Genomic DNA, 26,202 nt, shown 5'->3' with positions numbered 1-26,202 from the left:
CAACAAAAAGTATCGTTCGAAATTGATTTTAGCTCTTTTCACATATGCGGATTCTAGTAGATCGATAAATTACTTCAAGACGCCCGATAAAAATTTCATTCTGGGTTGTTTCTGTGAGAAGACTCTTTTTCCTTGAGACCCTAAGACCAAATATAAAATTTATTTTTTTTCTGCGCTTCGAATCTTCTCGAGCCACCAAATTTTGTTTTTTCACCGCAATTGTTTTGTCCTCTGCGATCTTTTAGAATCTCATCGCGTCTGTTTTTTGCTTCCCTGGCTTTCTGCAGTTGCAGTTTCTGATTCCTGGGCACCTTCTAGGATTGGTATTTCAGTCTCCGAATCCTATGGTTCTTTCAATTTGTCGATGTCTAGATTCTCTTTGGCAATAACGCCAGGTGAAATTGGTCAGTTCAATTTTTCTATTGAGTGGGGGTTCTACTGTGTGATTTGGCGAAAAGGCGGCAATTCTCCGCAAGTTCGAATCAGATGACTGCGCAATAATAAAGAGCGTTCAAATACCACTGGTATACTAAAGACTGACTATTCTAAAGTTAAAAAAAATGAAATGGAATGAATTAAAACTGTCTTGTCTCAATAGAATTAGTAAAGTGTCGCGAAGTCCAGTGGACTTCGAATAGACATTAACTAACAGTTCTCTAATTAAAAACTAGATGTCAATATAAGAGAGATAAAAAGCACAAACCACAACACGGATGAAAGAACTAAAACACACTCGAATACAACCCCCCCCCCCCATTTTCAATGGCCAGAACAGTTACTAAATTATCAACATCTTATTCTAAAATATTGGTTTTATAAGTTTCGTTGATTGGATCTTTTTTGCACTCTCAAGCTTATTTTGTTCTCCATTTAATGGTCTCACAGATCATATTTGTTTTCTTTTAATGAACTCAGGGGAATTGATTGTTCGATCCCGAATCATTTTCATTTTGAATCAAAATTGTGTCAAAGCCTTGAGCAATTACATTTTTAGTGATAGTTTCTCCAAGAAACTACAACGCAGAGTTTTTCTACGCGCAAATGTAGAACCTCAAAGGATTCTTTTGGGAGTTCAAAGTGGTATAATGTTATCATTTTTAGTCTTGGTGTAGATTTCTTAGTTTCGAGTAAATTTGTTCCAGAATCGTTTTTAAGACGCAGGATAGTCGACTTATCTCAAATTACTTCAATTTGAGATCTGAATCAACCGTTGTTGATTTTGAAACCAATTCTTTATTTTTTATCTTATTTTCGCAACTAGCACTCAATTCCTGAAGCAAACTTTAACTTACCTTCCCTTAGTTGCCAAAAAACAGCAGCACGTTTGAAAAACTATCTAAAATTGAACAAATTTTTTTGTTTGATTTTTCGAGAATTTAGCATCAAATAGAAGGCGTAATTTTTTGCGCGACTTTTATATTAACTGGGGACATTTATCGTAAGTTAAAATTCTTCTAGTAAGTTATGATTCTGCTTCATCCTTTTCGGCTTATCTTTATTGGCTTTTGAGAATGCGCAAAACCCATCATGCGAATGCTCAAGACGATGATGATTTGATAGTTCTTAGTGACGAATCAAAAGAAAAAATTGGCATTTTAAGACAGTAAATTAGAATCCATCATAATATCAGGGATTTTATAAATAACACAATAGTATTCTATGAGCTGTTGCTAGTCCTATCATCTAATCGAGTAAACTAAACACCAATATTGAAGGGCACAGTTAAACTCAAAGGAAGGGTAGGTAATGTATGATAACTTCATAACTTGAAGTTATCATACTAGGTGACAACATAGCAAAGCTTGATGGGTGGATGGGGGGGGGGGATTAGGCGGGGATGATATTTCTTTATTCATCACTTCACCTTCAAGAGAAAAGAATAGAAGCCGCGCCTTGAGAAACGAAAGTTCAACAATTTGGGGAGATAATTTAACAAATCATAAATCACCACGTTGCACTTTAGAAGAATAAACATAACTTAGATTACACTAAGCAAACTCTGAACTGAGGTAGAAAAAAGGTAATGCCAAATGGTTATACATTAAAACACAAACTATAAAAAATAACTCGCAATTTTGTAATAAACAACATAAATAAAAGTTTTATCAGAATTTTTCGAATTTGCTACATTAATCCATGCCAGATGGTTTTTAATGAAGCCCAGAAAGGTCTATGACAAGTTAGGGTAAATTAAGCTAAATGAGTTTTCAACAAAGTTTTATTCCGATTTCCAATCCCACTTTCAAATCGCATTCGTCTGTGCATTAATTGTGACGATTTCGAACTAGCGCTCGATTAGCTCAGCAATCAACGATCAAAAGTTGCGATGATGATTCAGTGCTGTGCGAAGGCGATGGCGTTCCTCGGGTAGACTCGTCGTCATCACGAGTCGGCGGAGGACTTCTCGTTCTTGTCTCGGCATCATTTTCGATTTCTTCCCTATTCGTCTGCAACGAATTCCTTCCAGTTTTAGCCTCAGTTTTGGATGAATTCGGAAGGTGATTTGAAAATGGAGATCCATTCGTGGGCGTTCGCTCTTCGCTTTCACATCTGGGCGATGTTCTCGGACATTCGGTCGAAGCCTCGACTTTCGGCGATGGTGTCGGTGTTCCGACTGAGTTTACACTCGCTGGCGACAACGAAGACCAATCTGGCTCGGCTTTGGAGCATGCAGATGTAATGACGTCATAGCATATCGAAGTGACTGCTGGACTCGATGACGTAATATTTCCTTTGGCGGCGAGAATTGCATCTGATTGCAAGATCGAGCTCTGTTGCAGTTTGTGTTGCTGTTGGAAAATGACTGAGTTGTAGGTTCCAAGTGCTTGCTGGTTTCTCAGAACTTGAGCCAGATCAATTTGGTTTCTGAATCGGAGAGTCTTTTCGTTGTGTAGTTCGATGTCTGAATGCTGAAGATCATTTCTCACTTTGGAAAGAGCATTCTTGGCCTCGGATAATTCTTTCTCTCTGATTTTAAGCTCCATGCTCAGACGCTCGTTTTCCTAAACAAAAAACTCAATTGAAATATTTTACTTCCTGCAAAAAAAAATATCCGCAAATGTATGTCAGTTTTTCTAACTCGACTACTTTTTATAGCGCCCGAATTTCATATGAATTGAGCAGCTGCAAACTGCTGTTGGCCTAAAATTTCAACTAATTTGACAAGTATCGCTTTTTGAGGGTAGGAATTCAAAAATCAGTTATTCGACTGAGTTTTTTTATTTAGTTATATGAAGTTTTCTCTACCTGATGTGTCATTGCGAAGTCTTTCAAGTATTGCTTCTGTTGCTCTTTTAGCAGTTCGACCAACTGGTCCAGATGTAGTTTGACATTGGGAGTGCAATGAGCATTGATCTTAGCAATTGTAACTTCCATTGCCTGGCTGATCATGCGCAGCTCAGGCGACACAAGATCCGTCGAAACTGCCGACCCTACAGTGCCTGCAACCACATTTGGGACACCATGCACAAGTCCCAGTGCAGTCACGTGGCCTTGGTGGGGGGATAGGTGGGGCGGGATGATGACCGACGGGGCTGAGCCGATGTGTCCGCCACCCGCCGGAGATGTTTGCAGGGATCCCGAGTTATGAACGTTGTTGCTTTGAGAGGATGCGTGTTGGATGGCGGATGGGGTCGGGGGATGTTTGAACTGGGAGTTTTGCAGTGCAGAAGATGCTCCCGGGGACACGTTTCCAGCCCCCTTGTTAGCTTCTATTGCAATCAGATGGCGCTGCAAGTCTTGTTGAGCTACAAAAAAAACAATTATACGTTTTATAAATGTATCGTATAAAAAATCCAATGATCCTATATGGAGTCAAAAACTTTTTTTCGTCGCATCAAATAAACAATAGAAGCAATAGAGGCTTGAACTAAGATTAACAATACATACCAAGTCTAAATGAATTTGCCCAATTTAAAAATTTTAATGCGACTTTTTATCAGTTGCATAGATATCAAACAATAATTTACTGTTCAATCGATTTAGCAACAAAAAATAACATCGAAAGCCTTCAGCTTTTCTTGTACCACGCAAACTGAATTTCACACCTTGACCTTATTTTGTTCTTGGCTGGGAAATTGAAAAGAAAAAAAAAGCTAGCAGCACAGATCATGGTAAGTCTCGAACCAACAACCTGGTGATCCCGACTCGGAAGCATTAGCCACTTTTTTCTCTCCTCATTTCTCGTTTAGTGAGCTAGCAATAACAAATTAAAAACTAACTGTTGATGGTTGTTCCATTTGGGAATGTGAGTTGAGACGTGAGGAGAGCGGCTGCCACTTTGTCACTCGGCCTAGAAAAGAAATGTTACCATAAATAAGCTACCAAAAAACAAAAACACGGTATGAATGTGACCAAAACATAAAAAAATTTATCAAATCTAAAATAGATCAAAAAAGAGCACATTTTAAACAAAAATCTTCAGACTACGATTTTTAGCTGTTCAGATTTTTAGTTGTTGAAATACTTAATATCGGTATAAATTTTTGTTTGTTTTAAAGCCAATTTTAAAAAGCAGACTATTTTGATTTATAAGGTGGTGGGTGGGACTCACTTAATAACAGCATATGGTGTCGAATGTGATCTTGGGCTATGCATGGCTTGACTATTTACACCTTGCTGCTGTTTCTGCAATCCAGGGGCTAAAGAGAAAGAGCCTAAGCCCGCGGACAGATTGTTCAATCCGGCGGCGGAGGAAGTAAAAATCTGCGAGTAAAGATCAGGATTGTTTTTGATCGCGTTCGCCAATTGTGTGGTTTGCGAGTGGTTTGAAACATGTACAGGGATTGAATTTGCCATTGAAGATGCCGATGAACACGACGTCGCGAGCCTGGGCGCCGACAGCGCCGTGGCTGAAGACGAGGTGAGAACAGGCGGCGGCGACGAAGATGGTGATCTGTTCGAACTCGAGTCGGGACTGGATCCGAACCCCGAGTCGCAGTCTACTCTGGGGAACTTCTTTTTGGGTGTTGTGCCGTGGGGATGGTGGGCGGCGGAGACGGTTGAATTATTTCCGGATATCGCAGTGGATTGCTGGTTGCTATTGGCATGTGAAGAAATGATAGGGGTTATTAACAGTTTGTCAGAGGAATCAGGGTCCAGCTATAACACATTCGAAAAGAAACATAAAAAGAAATTAATTAAGAAAAACCATAATTTAACAATTTAATGATTTAGACATGATAAAATCATTACATAAGAGATGTTCAGCTCTATGTGAAGAACCCCGGTTATGACTCTGATTCCGATCGAGGTCTACCGACATGTTAGCTTCATGTACCATTTCTGGTCCCAGAGAATTACACCTCATTCTCGATCTACCCGTACGGACCACAGATCCTAAATTACTGACCTTTATCTTTCATTAATTTAATTCGAACTCAATAATCTAATAAAACTTGAATTCACGAGTGGCCTTAAATTAACCATCATGTTTACATGTGATAACTTATATCGTACAATCATCGTTCATATCTATGAAACGAACATAAGTTTTATTTATTCTGACTAATACATACCATTGATTGGATCTCTTTATCTCTTCCCCCCTTTTGCAAAAGGGGGGATTGCTTACGAAATATTAAACTCACATATGCTTAACCGTTGAAATATTTCTTTATAGGGGTGGCAATTGGTATTAAAAGATCGCATGGATTCCATCAAAATCTGAGCATGGATTGTTGGGTTGTTAAGTAAGTCAGGGCACAAATCATAACTTGATGAAATGTTGGGGTCTGCATTGATATCTGCAACCGACACAAACATATTTACAATACTGTCAATTTCTTTCTTATCAACTTCGGTGGGCTGACTTCAGCGAATTTTATCTCAGTTATATTCATTTCACCCACCACAAATCATTCACAACTGTTATCAAACCAAATTATAATATCGTGTCTATGAAGCAAACATACAGACTAAAACCACATTCTCTCAAGTCAAACTAAGGTTTTATATCAATAACAAGAAGGGTATCAGACGATCTGTAGACCCCCCTGTCGGGTAAATAGGACAGCGGGTTCCATACCTTGCGGCAAAATCTCTGTCAGTTTTGTTCTATGTTGATTTTTATCAATCACTCAAAGAACCTCAGACGTCTTTGACTGCTGACATCTGACAGCTAAGCTCCAACTCCATACTATCAAACACACTCGCGCCTAGACGTTCAAGCCACATTTAAGGTTAGGAGACGACGTTCTCTGAGACCAATTAATGCAATGTCGCGAGGAAATTTAGGAGCGAGTTTCAAATTTAGTTCATATCTAACTAGAGGAAACGGCAGACACTTTGACCGATTGGCGAAACGCATGAAAACATTAGATCCCTAAGGTCCAAATCAAATACCAAACTCACTGAACTGAATCGATTTGAATTTGGCATTTACGGCACAAAAATTGAAAAGCGTAGCAAACAGCAGGCGACATTTTTTTAAACAACAAAAAAGTAAAGCGTACATGTTTGTCTGGCACGGGACCTAGAATATTGACTGAAACGAAGCAAGATATTCATATTGAAAATCGAACACTTCAGATTTTCATTGATTTAATTCAAACATATAAGTCTCGTCAATAGATTGTTTATTGTGGTCAAATGTCACTGACTACCAACCGAGATTTTAATATTTTTTGTTGATAATTTTATGACGTTAAAAAGTAATTTAAGTCTGCATATTTTGTCATATCTAACATTCCAAAGTGAACTCTTCAATTGTGTACATGCTTAATGTGACGCGCTGTTGACCGAGAAGCAATATTCAAAATAATTTTCACTAATTGGATTCTTGTTTGAAAAAATTTAGTCCAAATTTGATTTTCAAAATTAGATTTTTTCCCGGGGTTAATGTTTTGACTTCACCTTCTAATCCCCCACCATTCAAAAAATCTGTTGTGCGACTTCCATTTTCAGCCAATGATTTTTTCTAAAACCGCCGCTGCCCTTCTTTATATACTGATTCTGAGGGGAAACACCAGCCGAAAACGCATTTAAAAAATCAAAAAATGTCTTTATGTCTTTTGGGAGAGCTCGTTACCCCCGCCCGATCGAGAACCTATATCAGCTCCTGGTTATAAAAAAAAATTCCCGAAAAAATCGAGGGATACATCATATTGAAATCTTAACAGTCGTGCTTCGAGCGACATGAAATATTTTTTGAAAAGTTTTCTCACTCGAAAAAATCCGGTTTCAATTTGTTGCTTTTTAGTCTAATTTACTCAAGTAAAACAACGAGTAGAAAACGTAAAACATGCATTAAGCTAACTAAGGCTTTTTTTACCTTGAATAAGCAGTTTTTGAAATTTCATTTTCAGCACGAAAAAAATCCTGCAAACATTGAACTTAAATTTAAAATGTAAAATTTTGACCTTTTTGAGTTTTCTGAAAAACGTTTAATTTTCAACTTTTTATGAATTGCAATATTTGTGTAGTCTTAAATAATTGTAGTCTATGAAGCCAAAGAAAAATTTACCAGGTTAAGTTTTCTCTCTTTCCTCGCAGAAACACTAAATTTTTAACAAAAAAAAATTCGTTTATACTACTGTGGTCCGAACCTTCTGTGCTACACAAGAACCAGCAAAACCTATTTTAGATTGTTTTTGCAAAAAAAACTTGGATCTTAACATTTAATTTGTGCCACTTTTAGAGCATTCTGCCTGCTATTCAGTTTATTTTTATCTCAGGTCAATCTCGTATTTGCGCGTGCGACCCGAAACTAACAACCAAAATAATCGTTTGTTTTAGTTCACCGGTAATTAAGTTCTAGTACGTTATTTTTAAATCGCTTATTTTGAACACGAAGTCGAAGCTGCAATTCCCAAAACCAAGCTTAATCAAAGAAAAACTTGAACCGTCTAACTAATTAAAAACATGAACACATAAAAAAAATTTGAGCCGGAATGATTCGCTGCCTACGCCACGCGCATTAATTCTCCAAAATTAGCCAAGTTAGCTATTTGCGCACCATATTTTTGAAAAAATATTATCACAGGTATAAATGAGCTTAATTGAGGTAACACATATTTATTGCGCTCCAGAAGTCATTATCTGTCAGATGGAATAAAATAACTACAATGGCCTGTATTAATTGCTCCCAGTCATTTCTGCCCCAAAAACGCAGTCATTTCCGCCCCAAAAGGAGTCAGTTTCGCCCCAATGTCAATGCACGTAGCTAAACCTAATTAAACTAACCGAAATAAAGGGAATAGTATTGGGGCGGAAATGACTGGGTTTTTGGGGCGGAATTGACTGGAGCGGAAAATACTTGTCACGATATTAATAACCTGAGTATCCTATGATTTTTAGCGATGGATGATTTACATATACTGTCACAATACTGCTCGTATCAGGCAAAACCCTGAATTTTCCGACTGTCCTTTGAAGTATTTGAAATAAATTTTTGCAATATTGATTATGTTTTCCAGAAAAATCAATGATGAACATTCTAAAAAATTTTGTATCTTCTAAAAAATTCTTCGTCACAAACCCAATTTAAAGTACAAAGTGATATTTTTTGCATTTTAATATGTTTGGATCAACTGGAATGCCTCAGCTTTAAAAGTTATCCGAGCTGGATTGCTTCTACTGCTACACGCCTATGAAAAACTGGAACTTTCACGCGCTTCAAATATCCCAAATTGGCCAAAGTAGACCCAAATTCAAGCCCCAATAAGTTCATGAAAAAATTTCACAGGCGAAATATTATTTTAAATTTGTGCTCTGGTCATCGATAAGATACTGAAAAATTCTGTCAAAAATGATTAATTAAAAAGTCACGAGTAAAAACCCCCTAAGCATAATTTTAATATATTCCGTCTCTTTCGAAAGTCGGGAAAATAAATATGAACGCAGAAGCTGACAACAAAAAAGGGCGACTTAGGTCAGAAAAAGTTAATTCGCAATATGGCACAAATGCAAACACTGAGGCAAAACATATGCCAGACAGGATAGGGTAGGCGTCCTTGGGCCAAGATTTCACGCTACGTCTCCTACGGAAGTCAATTTGGTTTTAATCCAACCCACTATTTTAATATATTCTGTTTTAATGCAAACTTAATAGCATCGCGGAAGATCTTAACTTTGTCTTCTAAGAGGGATTGGCTGAGATATCTTTCTGCTGCAGTTTTCGTCCCGGAAATTTCATTGACAGATTTCGTCTTATTGCAGATTTTGTCCGATTTTATTTTGGCCTAGAAGTGGGCGCACTTTGCACGCGTCGCGTCTACGAACCATCCGTAGTCTCTAGGCGTTTTCATAAACAGGTGTTCGTGTCTCGGTTCAGACAATCTCGCAGTACGTATTAGCTCGATTAATCGAGTGATTACCTTCCGAACTTTTTCGGGTAAAATCTGCAATTGGTTTTAAAAATAGAACTAGACCTGTTAACATATAAACGCATGAGCAAATTTGTCAATTTTAGCTAGGACCAAATCTGTTTGCACCATTTAGGGGAACGATGTTGTAAACTTTGCTCCAAAAACAAGGAAGGTCCAATCTAGACAATTGCTTAGATCTGGCGTGTTTGTTTAATTGGGTTCATTTGACTATCCGCCTCCATTGCGAAGTCCAACCCATTTTTATTTAATGTTACCCAACGCAGGTTGAAGGTGAAAGGTCTTTGATAGGTTGGTCCATTACGCTCTTTATTTAGACTTCAATTTCCAACCAGCTTTCGTGGGGGGCGGAACAGACAGAGCTTGTATCCCTGTTAACTACACTACATGTACTTTTTGATTAATGCCATCTTCTGTGGTCGATTAAAACCGCATTTAAATGTACTTTTTGACAGTTCATAACCGCTAATGAGATTGACTCTCTTTGTTCAGCCGACAGACGAAACGTCTAGACAGCTGATCGAACTCTTCGGACATTACATGGACAGATTGAAACGTGCGACAATTTCAGTTCACACAGAAAAGGTGACAACTCAGACTCAGACAAAAGGTGAATGACCTATTAGAAATTAGCGAGCTCAGTACAGTGTCTAGACAGTTTAATCAACTTCAGGCTTAGACTGGAAAACATCCGCCTTCCTTCTGACGTAATTGAGCGAATTAAATACTAACTGACTTTATTTACATCCAAGTCTGTCAATTAAGGGGAGCGAAGACTGTAAATACAGATCGGTAGATAAATAATTGGAGGAATTGGACAAGACGGTCAGACTAAGGCGTGTATTTGAGACAATATTCAACCCTAAATCTCATATGTCAAGCAGATATCATTCCATTTATGGTCATTTAAGAAGAAGTAAGCGAAACCCGCTGCGTTTTCAGACTGATTGACAGCAGAAACAACATAGAAGGTCTCCTCTGCTAAATGAATTTTCTAATTCCACCCACCTACATTTGCCCATTGGGAGGTGGAATAGAAATATAAGGTACGCTCTCGCCTAGTGTTAAACAGGCACGTCTAAATGAACCTGTAAGGAACTGATTACAGTTGGGTTAACTCGACTATGCCAAAAACGGAGCGAAAAAGAATATCTCATTGAAATTTTAAGATGAGTTAAAAACATTATTCTACGAAAACCAAATCAACTTGCTCCGCTCTTTAAACCAAACTGCGAGTCCAAGTAGAAAAATCGATCTGAAAAGACTCGCATTTGATCAGGTCAAAAAATTAGAAGAAAACATGAACGCTGCTTTACGTCTTTTTTGGCTGACTAAACTTGATTTTTTTCAAAAGGCGCCTTTGATGCCAATATATACTAATTTAATTTTTTCGAAATAAGTTTTCGCAATGTTTTTTTGTTTTTATTCGGTTTAAATTGCAACTGCAAGGGCTTCAAAATCATATATTAATGGATCACGGCGGATCTAGGATTTTCTCGAAGGGGGCGGATTTTCAAAAAATTTGTCATCTTTTTTTATGTCGACCAAATTGATTTTCTGAGCTCTCCTAAATCCCTATAAAGACCCCATTTTGACCAAATTTTCTGCGACGCTGGCCAAAAAAAAACAGGCCGAAAAAGGCGTTTTTAGACAATTTCTGGAAAATTTTGACCAAAAATTGCGTTTTTTTGGCGCGCGCTGCGCCCCCTTAAATTTAGGATATACATATTAGAAAAATTTTAGGGTCCTTGACCAAAAAAACTTTGTTTTGTTTGAAAAAAAACTTAGTTTGAAGAAAACTTTTGATTCAACGTTCATCCCAATCTTCGCTGGCCGGAACAAAACTTCTCACTTTTGTTCCAGTGCTGTCGGAATTCACATGAAGCAAGAGCAGGAACTTTTATTTTTGCTATCTCATTTTTTTTTTAATCATGTGCAACACAAAAACTGAGGTTGATGTTTCATGTAACTTTACGAAATCATTAAAAGATGGATTTAGAATTTCAGTTCAATAAAGGCAGCCGCTTTGAATTAATTTGACCCCTTTTACCGTTTCGGCATGACAAAAGTGTTCCTAGTTGTAATTTTAACCCATAAAAGCAACCTGCGCTGTTCCTGAAAACAAGGATGGTTTTTTGGGTCAACGTTTCTTTCCGCGCAGCATTTGAGTTCTTTCAAGCGATTTGTTGGTTCACATGTTGTTTGAATTGCTTCACAAGCCAGTGTGAAGTTCCTATGATTCACAGCGGCATATTTTGACCGAAAAGAAAAACAAGCAATTCAACCCACAAATTGCAGTTCATCCTAACTTATTCATGATTTGAGCAGCAAATATTTCTGAACAGCTGCGCTGCAGCAGTCGCCGTGAGAACAAACAGCAGTTCAGCATATGGTCAATGGTCGTCAAAATACCAGTGAAGCAAGCAAAAAAAAATCGAATTTGTAAAAAATTCATTATTTCTGACTTCATTTTTGCACACATATTGCAATAAAGACTAAAATTTTGTCGCATAAATATGGAACTGCTTTAATTATCCCATGAAAAATTCATCCTTATTGCAGACATTTCTTCCATTTTTTAATAAAAAATGGGATGTACTATTGTTCTACATGAACAGCCAAGCAGAGGCGATGGCGCTTGATTGTCGTCGCGAGCAGTAAGGCTAAAGTACCGCCTTGAATTTGTACTTCTGCCGTCTTGAGTGCCGCCCGCGTGAATGAATAATGAAAAATTCAATCCTCCCCGTACGAACAAACAACAAATATCGTAGTTTTTATAACTCAGACTGAAATACGGTGATTAAAAACTAGCGAAGTCTCGCAAATATTTTCAATTTAAATCCTCTCTTTATCCTAACGCAGACGGCAAAACTAAGCCTGACCAAAATTAATTATGCATAAAATGGTATATTTCAATCTACATGTATCAGTAATGATTTTAAATTTTATCTCAATTTCAAGTCTATCAAATGAAGACTAAGCGGCACTTGGAAAAAATTTCCTTTTCACTAAAATACAATTCAAGTTCAAGACAGCTTCTCATTAAAAAACTTTCCAAGCTCTGCTGAATTGAGTCGCAATTCCAATTCGGGACAGTCTCGATGAAATTTGAAAGGCAAAGAAAAGCGACGAGAAACTTAAATGTACTCACCAGAAAAAAGCGCAAAAATGAAAAAAGAGCGTTTTTGAACAATGAATTATTTAGCAGACGTTCAAAAACTGAAGTTCACGTGAGGTAAACAAAAATATACATTTTCAATTCCCTTACAATTATTTAGCTCTATTCTGAACCGATTCAAAATAGAAGATAGTAAATACCTACGTCAATGACGATAATTACCTAGAATGTTGAATTTCTACCAAAAAAAATCGGAAAATTTGTATCTCTGAGGTCATATTTGCCAGCCTCAAGCTTTGTACTGTTAGTCGCAAATTTAGAAATGAAATATTGAATTTATCCCCAATTCTGGATTCTTTTTAAATTAGCACGGGATCCTAAGTCATTGGAAATTATACAAACAGTAGATACAATGTATCTATATCTTTTACAAAAAAAATCCGGTTGCTGTGCAATTAGCACAGAAGGTTCCGACAACGGAAATTTTTAAAAATAAATGTTTGTCATTTTCATTGACTGCAGAAAGGGATTCAAATTAAACGGGAAAAGAAACTCGTGTTTATTAAGAAAAAATAGAAAACAGCCTTGAAATAAGCACGGTGACAACCAGCATGATAAACGAACCAATAGATGCGGACCTTATTTTCTAAATTTAAATTTTTTATTTTTTTTTCAACGCCGAATCACCGCTGAAAGGTTTATAATATGATACATCACTTAGCCTCATCTGACATTTATAGGTTGTATTTGATTTGATTTTGCATGAAAGAAACACTCAAACATTTCCAAACCCAAGCCAAAGTTCCTTCTTAGCCCTGAAATATCCCTGAAGTTTCTTCATGAAACTCTGCGTGACTGAGAGTGAATAAAGATTTCTGGTAAAAAAGGAGTCTCAAATAAGTGTGAAATAAATTGAAGTTGACCCCGAAATAGATCAATAAAACCGCTATCTTTCTCGCCGTGCGTTAAGTCAACACATCAAACATTTTGCCTTCGACCCACAATGATTTTACACCATCAAGTTGGAATTTTTATGAGCCAACTTTATAACCCTAATCAGCAAATGGACTCGAGACTCAAGGGCACATTGGCAAGATTGATTGCTTTGTTAGCCCGAGTAGAACATAATTATTTATTCGGCAGTATTTGGAGCAAGGTTGAGAGAAAACATAAAACTAAGAAACAACTTAACGGTTTCGAACGTTGACCCGCGTTTATTGTGCTAAAAACATGCCATTCATGGTAATAACTTACATCAATCTTTTGTTTTCACGGCAAAACGATTATACTAAACGAACACAATAGAAATCAGTCATCAGAATGGAAAAACAATAAAAACAAGCAAGATAAAACTATTTGTGGTGTAACAGTTGTAACTTAAAGAATGAGATTTATCAAACTAACAGAGTAAATGTTTTCTATAGAAAACAGTGTGCCATTAACATTTCACATTTCGCTTAGTAGCTTATCGATACACGGCACAGTTGAAAAAAATATGTTCTTATTTTTTAAATGCTTTGAAGTTTTTGTTAAAAAAAGAACAAAGGAAGTCAGTATTCTGACATACCAACAGATTTCGTATAGCAACGTCCGTGAAATTTAAATAATTTAGTACTTAATTAATCTAGCACGCTGCAGCATACAGAGTAAAACAAATCATAACCAAACGTTTTTAATACAAGGATAGCCGGTTACAGTGCAAGTAGCACAGAATGTTCCGATCAGTCTTAAAAAATTACATCAAAATTATTTTTCCAACTAGTGTCAATTATTCGCTTTGGTGTGATAAAGGAATCTGAGCGAAGGAGTAGAGCTTAGGCATTTTCGTCACCTTTGTAAAATATGCAAATTGCAAAACAGTTTTTGACCACAAACAACAAAAAAAATCAAAAAAAAATTTAAAATTTTTTTGAAATAATTTTTTGAAATTTTTTTCCTAAAATGAAGCTAAAAACTCCAAAAACTCGCTTTATTAGTGTAAAGCTAAAATTTCAAGTCTTAAATTAAGCATAAATAAGCTAATGTTATCCTGCTCACACGCTCGAAATTTGACGAAAAATTTCACTCGGACACTCGAAAAATAGACACTCGGAAAACTTATTTGAAATTTTTCGATGTCGTTCGAATCAAGACTGAAAAGTCTTTAATATGATACATCACTCAAACCAGTCCAATAATTATTTGTGGTAGCTGATTTTGCGTGGAAAACGAAAAAGACTGCTCGCTTGCTTTATTCGCTCGAACTAGGACAAAAAAAATTTCAAACCGGTTTTTCTCGACACTGGGAAAACATTTTGGAAATTTCTTAATATGATTCGAACCACAAATGAAAGGGTTTTAATATGATTTATCGCTCAACCCATCCCGATCATTATTTGCGATGTCTGATTTTGCGTGGAAAACAAAAAGAAGAAAAAGAACTAAAACACACCCGAATACTAAGTTCCTCCCCATTTTCAGTGGTCGAAACAATCATCATAAAAATATTTTCTTTTTCCTTGTGGAAACGAAAATTTTTAAGAATAGCGAAGATATAGTGGCCAGGTGTAATTTTTTATTTCAAAATGACGATGTTAAGATGATTCGGTGACCTTAAGTTGATGTCAGACAAATTTGAAAAATAAAACAATCCATTTAACAATATGCAATAACAATTCAAGACAAAAAACGTATCAATGATTAAATTCCAAATCAAAGGGTTTCCATTCACAACCCAAGCCCCCCAAATAACCCTAAATTGTTTCAAGAAAAGAAGATATTCAGCCCAGTGACCGTTAACTGTAATTGTTCCGAACACTCTCAAAGAGCGAAAATGAACTCTGAATTATGGTACGTGTTCTTCAATATGTTTTTTTTTCATATTCAAACCCTAAATTAGACGAAAATTAATGAGCGGCTGACCTCATTAATTTGATTCTACTACAAAACAACAGGTTGATCATTCCTTTAGCTATTATGGTTCCGATCATCGAAAATGGGGAGGCGCTTTGTATTCGGGTGTGTTTTAGTTTTTTTTCCACGCAAAATCAGGTACCACAAATAGTCATCGGATTGATATATCCTCATATTGATACCCTGGCAGTCGTGATTTAAAAATTTCCAAAAATTCTCCCAATGTTGAGAAAAACCAGGCTGAAAATTTTGATTTTTCGTCTATTTTCGAGCGAGTAAAGCGATCGAGTAACGTTCGTTATATATGAAAATAACCAAATTAGGTTGAATATTATTTGATTTTATTTAAGCTAAACTTTGTTTTGGAAGCCTTATAAAGCACTTTCCTGGCAAATCAAAACTTTCGAAAATACTGAAGTTTGTAGTGGAAATTTTCTTTAAAAAAGATTACTAATTTTGTAATTATTTTTCATCTTTTTTTTTTGTTTTTTGAAGACAATTGTAGTCGTGTATGCCTAATTCACTAAATTTTATCGCGTTCTTATAGTTCTTTCATCACACGACGTACAAGAAAAGACACTAAATTGACAAAAAATTCTGAGACAGTGGTCGGAATATTCTGCGCAACAGCAACTGGCTATTCTTGTTACTATATTTCATTATTGCAATTTTCACCTATTTCAGCCACTCTTCTTTAAAATAATAACAAATTTTCTTACAACTATAATTTAAAAATAATGTTCGATTTTTTGCGCTTCGAATTCACTTTTGATTTGAATTTATGTAATTTACGTGGACTTGGTCGGAACATTCTACACAACTTGTACAGCAACCCGCTATCCTTGTTGTTTCTTGTATTTCTCACTTCATGAAAACACATTTCGATTCGTAATTTATCTGAATTTGCAACTGATTCTGCACATTTTAAGAAAGGGTTGCTTTATTGACAACGAGCCTAGAGGGAATTTTTGAGGTCGATCAATCTTGTCTTTTCTTTCATCGCACTTAACTGCTCCAATTCTGGGCGCCACTTTACAGCCAAAAATCCTCTCATTTCAAGTCTCCCCACTAGCTCCGAGATTTAGGGCACCGGAAAGTAATTTATAGTGCTTTTATAGAGGGCTGTAAACTAGGTCACCTATTCGAATAACCCAAATAAATTTGATTTAATGTGCCTAACGCGTCAGGCCTTAAAACTTCCTACGGCGCAAAGGTAAACGTCCGAAAAGGATTCGTCTCATTTAAAAAATTTCCTCCTAATTTTTTCGGTACCATTTGCGTAATTGTTTATAAAAATATAACTAATTACAGAGCACATGCTCTTTGTCAAATTATACCATCTTCCTAAGTCAATAATCACACCACGAAATATTGCCAACGGTTTTAGGAAATCTTTTGTGCTTTTGGGTAGTTATTGCAAAATAAACGATAAATTATTGAAAGAACATTATTAGTAATTGCAATTGCAGTTTAGTTTTAGAGGTAGAGTAATAAATTATTACTAACTACCTCTAAAACTAAAATACAATTGCAATTAGTTTAAAACTTCCTCCGAATTCAGGCAAAAAAAACAGCTCATAATTTGAAACCACGTATCAATCAACATAACCTGTTGAACTGAGATCCGAAGTCCAACGCTTAGAGCATGTATATTAGTAATAGTACAGTTATAGTTCTATTTTGTTACTGATTAAAAGGTCGTTGACCTGTGAAGATGAAAGACAAGGAAAGAGTGAACAGAAAAAGGGAACACGCCGTTAAGTCTACTATTCAGCGGCAACCAACCATATAAATCAAACAGAGTCGCTGATACTATATCAAAACACCAAAAATAAAAACCAATTTTGTAAAAAAAAAATATCCAGATTACAAAACAACAAAAAGCTGCTCTTTGAGCCGATTTTTCATGTGTAGAAAAAAATCAGGAAGTTCAAAAAAATAAACACTTTCAGATCACAAAGAGGGAAATGGATCTTTATAACTATCCTTTTATGGACTATGCGTGGTTCCTAGCAGAGAATGTCCACGCCTATAAAGGCCTAATTGAGCAACTACGCATATGCGAAATTATACCTTAAAACAATTCCTCATCTTTTTTGCACTTGAGAGTAATAATTATCGAAATTCGGAAAAACTTGAAAGTTTCATCGGTTTGAAAACTTTCGAATAAGTTGGTTGGGCGAAGAAAAAAATAAACATGACGTAAATGTATATATTTTTACTTCTAGTCTAGTTACCATTCATCGGAGTCTTGATTCTTGACATTTGTTGCATTCCGCACAATTGAACAAGAGCTTAACAAATAGACATGTCTCGCTCTGGCTTTCAAGTATTAAATATTCAGTAACTGTTCCGCTGAACGGGATAATTAAGGCGCCTCTAAGATCGACTGCCTTTTATTGAGTTTCGAGAAAAAAAATAGCTGAAAAGACTTCATTTCTTTTCTACTTTAAGTTCCACTGAGAAAGCTATAAAAAACTTCCACTCATTAATTTTCTTTAAAAGCATATTTGTTTTAAGAAAACTAATATGAGAACAGTCACCAATTAAAACAACACAAAATTAACTATGATTTCATAGTTTTTTCATGAAATGGTGATTGATGAATATTGCGATGACCGGATAAAAACTTTCATAGGGTGGTGGGGGGGGGGATTTATTGGTAAGCGAGCAGGGGTTTTGTGAGGGTTCACTGGGGAAATGGACAGGCGACAGACAGGCATGACAAAGCAAGATAAAAAGGGTATTGAGGCCTGCTGCTCAGCTAGGCTCGCGAATTGATTGGTTCAGTTGACGCTGGCGGAGGGAGGAAGGAATGGATTAAGCGGACATTCCTCCGCCTAACACCAAATATAGAGAATCAGGCTTCGGTCTCAGACTTCCCTAAAAGTATTCTTTTGGGGGTCGTTGGTTGGATTAAAGCAAAAAAGAGAGAAAGAAAAAAGAAAGAGAGAGCGAGAGAGAGAGAGAGTCTTGATTAATGAAATGCGTATGGGTTGCGGCGGCGAGGGTAAAGAGTAACTCGAAATAGGACAACGGACCCCGTTCTAATCAATGTTGGGAGGTTATTTAGACGGGTCGCGGGAAGCGTGTGGAGAAAGGAAGGTATGATTGGTAGGGGTGATTATTTTCCTTCTTCCCAAGCTGAGCGGGTGCATATTTAGAGAAACGAAGGAATTCTTGCCTCACTGAATATCTTCTGTCTTTTAATATTTTCACGATTTCCGCACATTCAAATAGACGATTGTTTGTTTGCACCATAACTGTTTTGCGAAAAATGGCTTTGGCTAAAATCAGCATAAAGGGAGAATTTAACTTAAAAAATAAACAATCTTAATCATTTCATTTTGAAGCAAACGATCAAGTAGAATCAGATTTGGTTAAAAAGCGTATAAGAGTATTTTAGTATTTTACCCTCTGAATAATGAAACATGTTCAACTAGGACTTTGGGTCAATTTTCAAAAACCTACACTATGGCTTTCTTCATTGCGGATTGAATCCAATTTTTGACCCCCGCACATCGGAAGCAAAAATTTAGCTCAAAACTTATAACTGCCGGCCAAACGAAACAAATTTTTAGCCTCTCACTTGTTAAAAAATGTTATCATCTTGATGTTTTAACACACAGCAAAGATGGCTTTGTTTTGAAACAGTGTTTTAAAACCCGCTGTTTTAAAACTTTCCAACCCTGATTAGAATAGAATGTATTTTTTTCTTAATTGGTTGGTGCTATTTTTTTAAAGATACCTTCATTTTTGGGAGCATAATTAAAATGAGTCTGACGTGCAAGAAATCAGGTTGAGCATTTCAAGAGCTAACACCATTTGGCACTAATTGAGTGGATTCTTCGTTATTATTTCCTAAAATTCATTCACTGAGCATTTTAACAATATATATATATATTTATCCTCATCTTTCAAAGAAAAAACTAGTTTAGCAACTTAGCTTTGACTAGAGGTTGGAAGTGCAAAAAAATTAGTTCAAATTTGAGAATCAATTATTTCCCGTCTTCTTCAGAATTTGACATCAATGCGAATGTTTTCGGGGATGGGAAAAGAAATATACAAAACATAAGCGGGGGAATGACAAAGCAGAACAATCATACAGACAGGATAACATGTAAATCTCGTTCACACTCATTTTCCCATTTCCCCTCGATTCGGTCGTTCACCTTTGCCGCCCGTCTGGAATTGGGTCCGCGTCTTTGCTCTCAAAATGGGGAATTGAAAAGGTAGAGGGGTTAGCGGGAGGTAGGGGAATTTAGAAAAGACAGCGGTGTGAATTGTCTGTATTTGCCCTCTTTGCAGTTAAAGCGTCTCTGGTCTAAAATGGGTAATAACCCTCGTCGACATGTACTTTTGCCGAAAAAGAAAACTATTATTAACAGACGATCAATTTTTAGACAATTGCTGAGACCAACATACTACTGCTGAGCTTTTTACGGAATACTGTTTATGACTATTTTGTCTTTTGTACTTTAATCAGGTATTCATCGTCTTCTATTTTAGTCTCAATCTTTCTAAATTTTGATTAAGTTTTCAATACCAAAAGATTGGAACTGTTGTTTAAAAAAACGTATAAAACTTTGGGAAGCAGCAAAAATGATGGCTGGTTTGGGCATCTGAGAAGTGCAGAAGTGCTTATGAGAGTGTGAAATTTCACAATTAAGTTCAACAACCACTGCTTTCTAAACGGGATTTCGGCTAATCGGCAGAGTGGCACTCCTAGTCTGTTCACCTCGACTGTTAAGACTTAAGGGTGAAGACGGCTGTAAAATGAGACTAAAAGCGCTTCGCTTGATTAAATTCAGTCCCCCCAAGCTTAGCCCAGATTTGAATCTCTGTCGCTTGAGAAATTGCCCAAGCATAAAGCCCTAACAGACCACCGCCACTGAAGCCAAAGCAGCAGAAAACGTGGAAACGCTGGCTGAAAGCGGCACAACCTATTATTACCCCTGTTAACTAATACCAACCGCAGAGAAATTATGACTGCAAAATCCGAAATCAAACAATAACCAGCCACAATAAACAACCCCTGCCCCTCGAAATCCGTCTCTAGCAAGCAAGCTAAGCAGGATTTGCTCGGTCTCAATTGCGCAGATTTATTACATCTACTATAAAAACTGTCAAGAGTTCATTTAAGCGGACACTGAGCAAAACCAACAAGCTCGCGCCGCGGTCTCCGCGTCAATGTTTGACATCCTAGGAACCATCACAGAAACGCTTGCTTGATTTTCATTTAAACATCAGTTATTTGGACGCCTTTCGTTTCGTTTCGCCTCCGAATCAAACACTATCTGTCTAAATCAAGACTAAACAAATATCTAATTTGACTACGAAATAATAGAGAAAACCGAGAATTAGTGAATCAAGGCTAGTCTCAGATCTGAAACGAACCTTCAGATAAGCCTCCAAATTTTGAAATAGGCGAATGGTTTTAGGCGAAGAAACCCTAGTTCGTTGAAGAGGTAGCAATACCACGTCATATGACCGCAAAACAAAGCTTTGTATTTTCGAAGAGAAATTTAATTGAATTCGAATTCAAAGAGCCCCTTTAGCTTTTAACGGCTTCTGAAAGAACAGATTAAGCCCTTAATCACTGCTTGATAAACTCAGGGCTCAAAAGATGGTCAATTTGTTTAAAATAAAGCACGCAAAAGGCTGAAAAAATGTTCCTTCGATTTCGAATTGTGAACATTTCGAGAAAAATTCAAATGCAGCAGTGCTAGAAATGCATTTCAATTAGAAGGCGTGTATCGGCAAAAGGTCAAGAGACCAATGAACTTAATTCCACCAACTCCCCCCCCCCCCCCCCCCACGCACACACACACACACACACACACACACACACACACACCTACTTTAACTAATAAAGCAGCTTTTCCCGATACTCTTTTCAAATTTAGACGAATTACGACTGCTCTCACAATTCAAAAATTTAACTAGTATTGAACGGAATTTTAAATTTAAAATCGATTATATTACACTTGAACAACACGTGGATTTGAGATGAAATTTCAAAAACAATCTAACAAACATTGAAACAGCGAAAAAAAACAAACGCCACAAAAAATATATGCAACGGTGTGCTTAGACGTGTATCAGACTATAACGTGGAAATGAAAAGTGTCTACCAATTTTGCACATCAAGCTCAACAAAGAAGCCATGGCGCGACATATCCGGAAGCGAAAGAAAGATGGCGGATAATTGGCTGACGATCAGAAAACACGAATGGTCAATTTAGCTACTAGCGAAGACAGAGAGGGTCTCAAATTTGAGAAAATTGAGACAATTTGTGTCTGTTTTTACTTGAATGAGTAATAAGTGGTTGGAAAAAAGGCCCAAGGTTGGTTGGAAAAAGGCCCCAGGTTGAATGGTGGTAGCTGGGGGCTAAAAAAATGGGTCTAGGACAACAAGCCGACGGGACTTCAAGCCGAAGGGACTTCAAGCCGAAATTAAAACTTTACAAGCACCCCAAAACGCTATTTTATCATCTGCAAAATGTTGCTTTTCTAAAATTTTGGCAAGTTTAGTCCATAGTAAGCGTTATTCATGACAATGCACCACTTGTGATTCGCATCCGTTAATAACATCAGCCGGTTTTTGAAATTCATAAATTATAAACATGAAAAATGCCTTCAACCATGTTTTACTTTTCAACTTTCCGGGACATCATTTGGAGGCTTAAATTATATGCAAACGCCAATAACTAGTGAAGAAAGATAATGAAATTCAGAAATTGTTCAAAAAAGTTTTCAAATTGTTCATATTTCACGACTTTATAAGGAATTATTCGGCTTGAAGTCCCTAATTTTACAATTCGGCTTGAAGTCCCGTCGGCTTGATGTCCGGCACCCTAAAAAAATAGATGGCACCACTAACACAGAGGGAGAGGGGGATGCGCGGGTGGGGGGGGGGGGGTCGCAGGGAGCAAAAAATTATCCCTTTCGCATTTTTATCCCTTCTCACTACTATTTTGATGTTGGTATTAATACTTTGTACAAATGTGATTCATTTGATTTTTATGTTTATCTCTGCCTCTGCTCCTGAACCATTTCCTGTCCCTTTTTTTCGTACCCCCCCCCCCCCCCCCCCCACCCTATGGGTTGGTGGTGCAAAACTATAGCACCATCTATGAATAGGTTTTTGTAGCCTTTTCGTTGTAGTGAAACGACAAATTAGGTTAACAGACCGGAAAGTTAAGGTAAGCACTTGAAAGGAAAGGTGAAAGGCAAGTCCCGTTGTGAACAGGCTATATTGGTTTGCCCTAATCAATTCTACAGCTTCGATAAAAAGGGGAATTTGAACTTGTTACTTCTAGAACCGTCTATAACTAAACTTGGCGCGACATGCGTACTGAATTGATTTTTCATTTTGGGTTTTCCAAATACAAAACTGACAAAACTGTTCTTCTTCAAGGGGTTGGGGGAGAAAAAAAATAGGAATCGTTTCCAAATTTGTTTTTTTTTGTTTTCGATGATTTTCTTTCAAAGCGCTTTTATTTTCACGCTGAAAAAAGTTACAAAACATTTCGACATATGATAAAAACTTTGACTTCAACACTTCGAAAAAAATATTGTTAAAGCAGGATTAGATTCCAATAAATGGACCGCAAAAAAGTATCAAATAAGATATACAGCAATTTATCGAAGTGTAAGACTATGTCACATTGTCACGGTAACATCTAATTCTTGAATTAACAAAAAAAAATAACGTTAGACGACTGGTCATAGCTCACCTGAAAATTGCCTCAAAAACATTTCTCCTAGCGGGAATCGAACCTTTTACTCATTAATCCTAAACTTCGAATGCTAAATGCAACTTTACTTTACGATTATCCACAACAGAACACAGAACAAACAAATGAAATTAAAATCAATTTGGGCTGACCTTTCGCTTGATGACTCCTCCCATTGCACTTTGGTGGGTGTCGGATCCGGCGCCGGCAGAGATGTTATGGTGGTCGAACACCTTGCCCTTCATCTGATCCAGATGTCCGTCCAGCTCCTTGCAATTCTCCTGGTCCTTCGAGATCTGGATATAGCTCCTCCAGTTTGCAGAGTCGAAGCCCCAATGACAGATTCCGATGCTTTCGTGGCCTCTGTGCGCATGGCAGACGAACTTGTTCGGCGCGAATATGAATTTACACTCGAGACATTCGATGCACTTCGCCTCGGGTTCGGTGAACAAAGTGGGATATAGGGTTCCCTTGCATTTTCCGAAGCACTCGTGATACACTCGGAACCCAAAAAGTTTCGCGGATACTTCGCTGCTTAGTTTCAACTTCTTTGCCGAGTCCACGTGACCCGAAGACGACTCGTTTTCTTTGTCGAGTAGCTCGTGAACAAGGCGCTCGGCGTTGCTCTTCGTGATAAGTCCGCAATAGGGAACCCTATCTGGTAGAACTTTGATCAACTTCAGACACTTAGCTTGCTCGTTGGAGCATCGTGAAATGTAAATGTTGAGCTCGTTGATTTTGTGCTCAATCTGCTGCAGAGAATAGTTTTTCAAAACTGAATTCATGACTTGTGGCAAACAAAGTCTCAATTCGCCCCCCACACTAAACGCCGTAATGGGGTGATAGTTGAGGAGCGTCGTATGTGGTATGCTGTCCATCTTAAAATCAACCACTGACTCGGGAAAAGATTCTGACCTCGTCTTCGGAGGTGAAACCTCCATTTTTATTGACTTGTTTTCTGAGTTGTGAGTGAAAGACCGACCGGAATGTAGCTCCAAAAGCGCCGGAATCGCAACTTGGTAAGCTGGGTTCTGTAAAAGGCTTTTGTGGAGCTGAATTGAAGGGGTGAAGAATTTTTTATCCTCTGTTATGAGACAAGGGGTCGACATCGCTGCTAAAGTCGAATGCATATCGACTACTGAACAAAAACAAATAATTTCGATAAATCTTCGCTGAGCAAATGAATTACAAGGTCTTTAATGTGCGAATTTAATAAAGCAGCGAATGTTGAATGAATTTTGCAAATTAAAATGGTCAGAAAGTTGTATTTTAATCAACTTTAAACCTTCCTTCGAAGAAAGAACAGCTTTGAAACGGATAAATTAGACAAAACACATGATAAAAAATATTTATCCTGTGAAATTTCTTTATCTAACCACAAAGTAAGCACAGCGGACAGACAAAATGACGATTAAGAAACACGGCAGACTAAGAGTCAATGACCTTAAAGGAGGCGCGTTACGAGTTGATCAGTTGCTTCTCGTGTCTAGTCTCGGCCAATCAAATTAGGAGACACTGACGCGTCATTCTAACCGAGTAGCTATCGGCTCGCCGGCGCGGCAGTTATTTGTCTTGTTCTACAGACGAGTCTAGCTGAGTAGCTTAGCTAGTCTAGTCGTTCTAAAGTCGTGTACTCTAAAAGCAAATATACAAGTTTATTTTAAGCTTACTAGACAGCTCCAATGTGAATGAATACTTTGTCCGCTTACCTGATTGGCTAACGACTCGCGAATGCTCTGGTAAATTTACTTTAGAGACAGCTAAGAGATAAAACAAGACGCCGCAGTGTCGGTTCAATTCTACTCTAGACTGACTGTTAAGCCGATTGATGAATGAACCGAATTTAAATGAAAATAGCTTACAGATACTGTGAGAAAAATAGGCTTTAATCGGGATTGAAATTTTCTTCAATGTCTTTATATATTTGATGCCATTATTGAAAATTCGTCTGGCCGCTTTTTCGTTATTCGGTTAAGTGAGTTAATTTTTATTTTAATTTCCCTAAATCGAATAAACAAAACAATCATTTTCAATTGACAGTTAGCGTGCAACGAATAAAAATTCTTTCGATTCCATTCTTTTTGTACCATTCGATTTTTTTAGCAATCACCTATCACATTAACCAACTCCGAGAGTTGAAAATTTTAATATACCATATGTGCAGTCAGAAAAATCGAGATTTAACAATACTACATTACTCAGCCAATATTCAAAATTATACTCTTTATGTGCTCGAATTTTCGGAGCAGTACAACAGTGCCGAAGTACAACAGTGACGAAAATCAAAAAGTGTTCAACAGTGCCAAAAAATTGATGATTTTCGGCACTATTGAACAATAACCTCATTTTAGGCACTCTTGTACATCGGCATTCTTGAACGCTCCCTCTAAGGGCAACACAACAGTGCCGAAGTACAACAGCGCCGAAAATAAATTATTGTTCAACGGTGCCGAAAATCATCAATTTTCGGCTCTGTTGAACACTTTTTCATTTTCGGCACTGTTGAACTGCGGCACTGTTGAACGTACCCGATTTTTCATTTTTTTAAAGCTCACAGTATATTTACATTTTTAGATATGCGTTACAAACAGCAGAGAATTGAATGGACGAACGACTGTGCAATGGTTGGTAAAAACGAATTTTCATTCAGCCGTACAGCAAGCATCCTGTAACAACTGAAAACAAGCCTCAGCAAAGTAAAAATACGTCGAGTGCGAAAAATGCAAATTTATATGGTTCACAGCAGCTGGCTACAAATAAGTTGTCTGCTTACGTTGGAGAGTTCTCTCTCGGTTTTTATACAAAAATGGAATAGTTGGTATGATAGGATAATTGTAAATTTGAAATATACAGTTTCGTCAAATTCGTCCTGTATAATACCATTAGGCAATTTTGTTTTAACAACTGCCGCCGCCGCCGCTGTTTCAGACTGACTGTGGTAGAAGTAGAATTAGTTCTAGTTGGTATGGTGGCATTATTCAGACAAAATACAGAATAATTTAAGGCAAGGCATAAGATAGCAGCACAGTAGTGAAGTGATTGCTAAGCAGTAAGCACCCAACTTACAAAACAGACAGGTCACTAAGCAGACAAATTAATCAACTACATTTTTAACGAGCCTTTCTGTATA

General features: G+C 37.2%; 2 protein-coding genes across 3 annotated transcripts in view; both read right to left on the bottom strand.

Annotated features, from left to right (window-relative positions):
* Positions 1-26,202, bottom strand: part of LOC134851199 (medium-chain specific acyl-CoA dehydrogenase, mitochondrial-like) — a 423,273-nt gene that overhangs the window by 310,338 nt on the left and 86,733 nt on the right. The gene's annotated exons all lie outside the window — the stretch shown is intronic.
* On the bottom strand, positions 1,595-25,958 carry LOC134851167 (uncharacterized). 2 transcript variants are annotated; one of them, XM_063867136.1, is made up of 7 exons: positions 25,685-25,958; positions 24,782-24,871; positions 23,225-24,707; positions 4,553-5,100; positions 4,221-4,291; positions 3,247-3,746; positions 1,595-3,002 (listed from the first exon to the last, which is right to left on the bottom strand). In XM_063867136.1, the coding sequence occupies exons 3-7, from the start codon at positions 24,200-24,202 to the stop codon at positions 2,301-2,303; spliced, it is 2,799 nt and encodes a 932-aa protein (XP_063723206.1). In that variant the 5' UTR covers positions 24,203-24,707; positions 24,782-24,871; positions 25,685-25,958; the 3' UTR covers positions 1,595-2,300. The 2 variants fall into 2 exon arrangements, with proteins under 2 accessions (XP_063723206.1, XP_063723215.1); XM_063867145.1 differs by having other exon boundaries at positions 24,782-24,832.

This window comes from Symsagittifera roscoffensis, chromosome 1 (genome assembly GCF_963678635.1).
Source record: "Symsagittifera roscoffensis chromosome 1, txSymRosc1.1, whole genome shotgun sequence".
NCBI lineage: Eukaryota > Metazoa > Xenacoelomorpha > Acoela > Convolutidae > Symsagittifera > Symsagittifera roscoffensis.
Note: the sequence above shows the minus strand (reverse complement) of the source record. Positions and strands in the feature narration are given on the sequence as shown.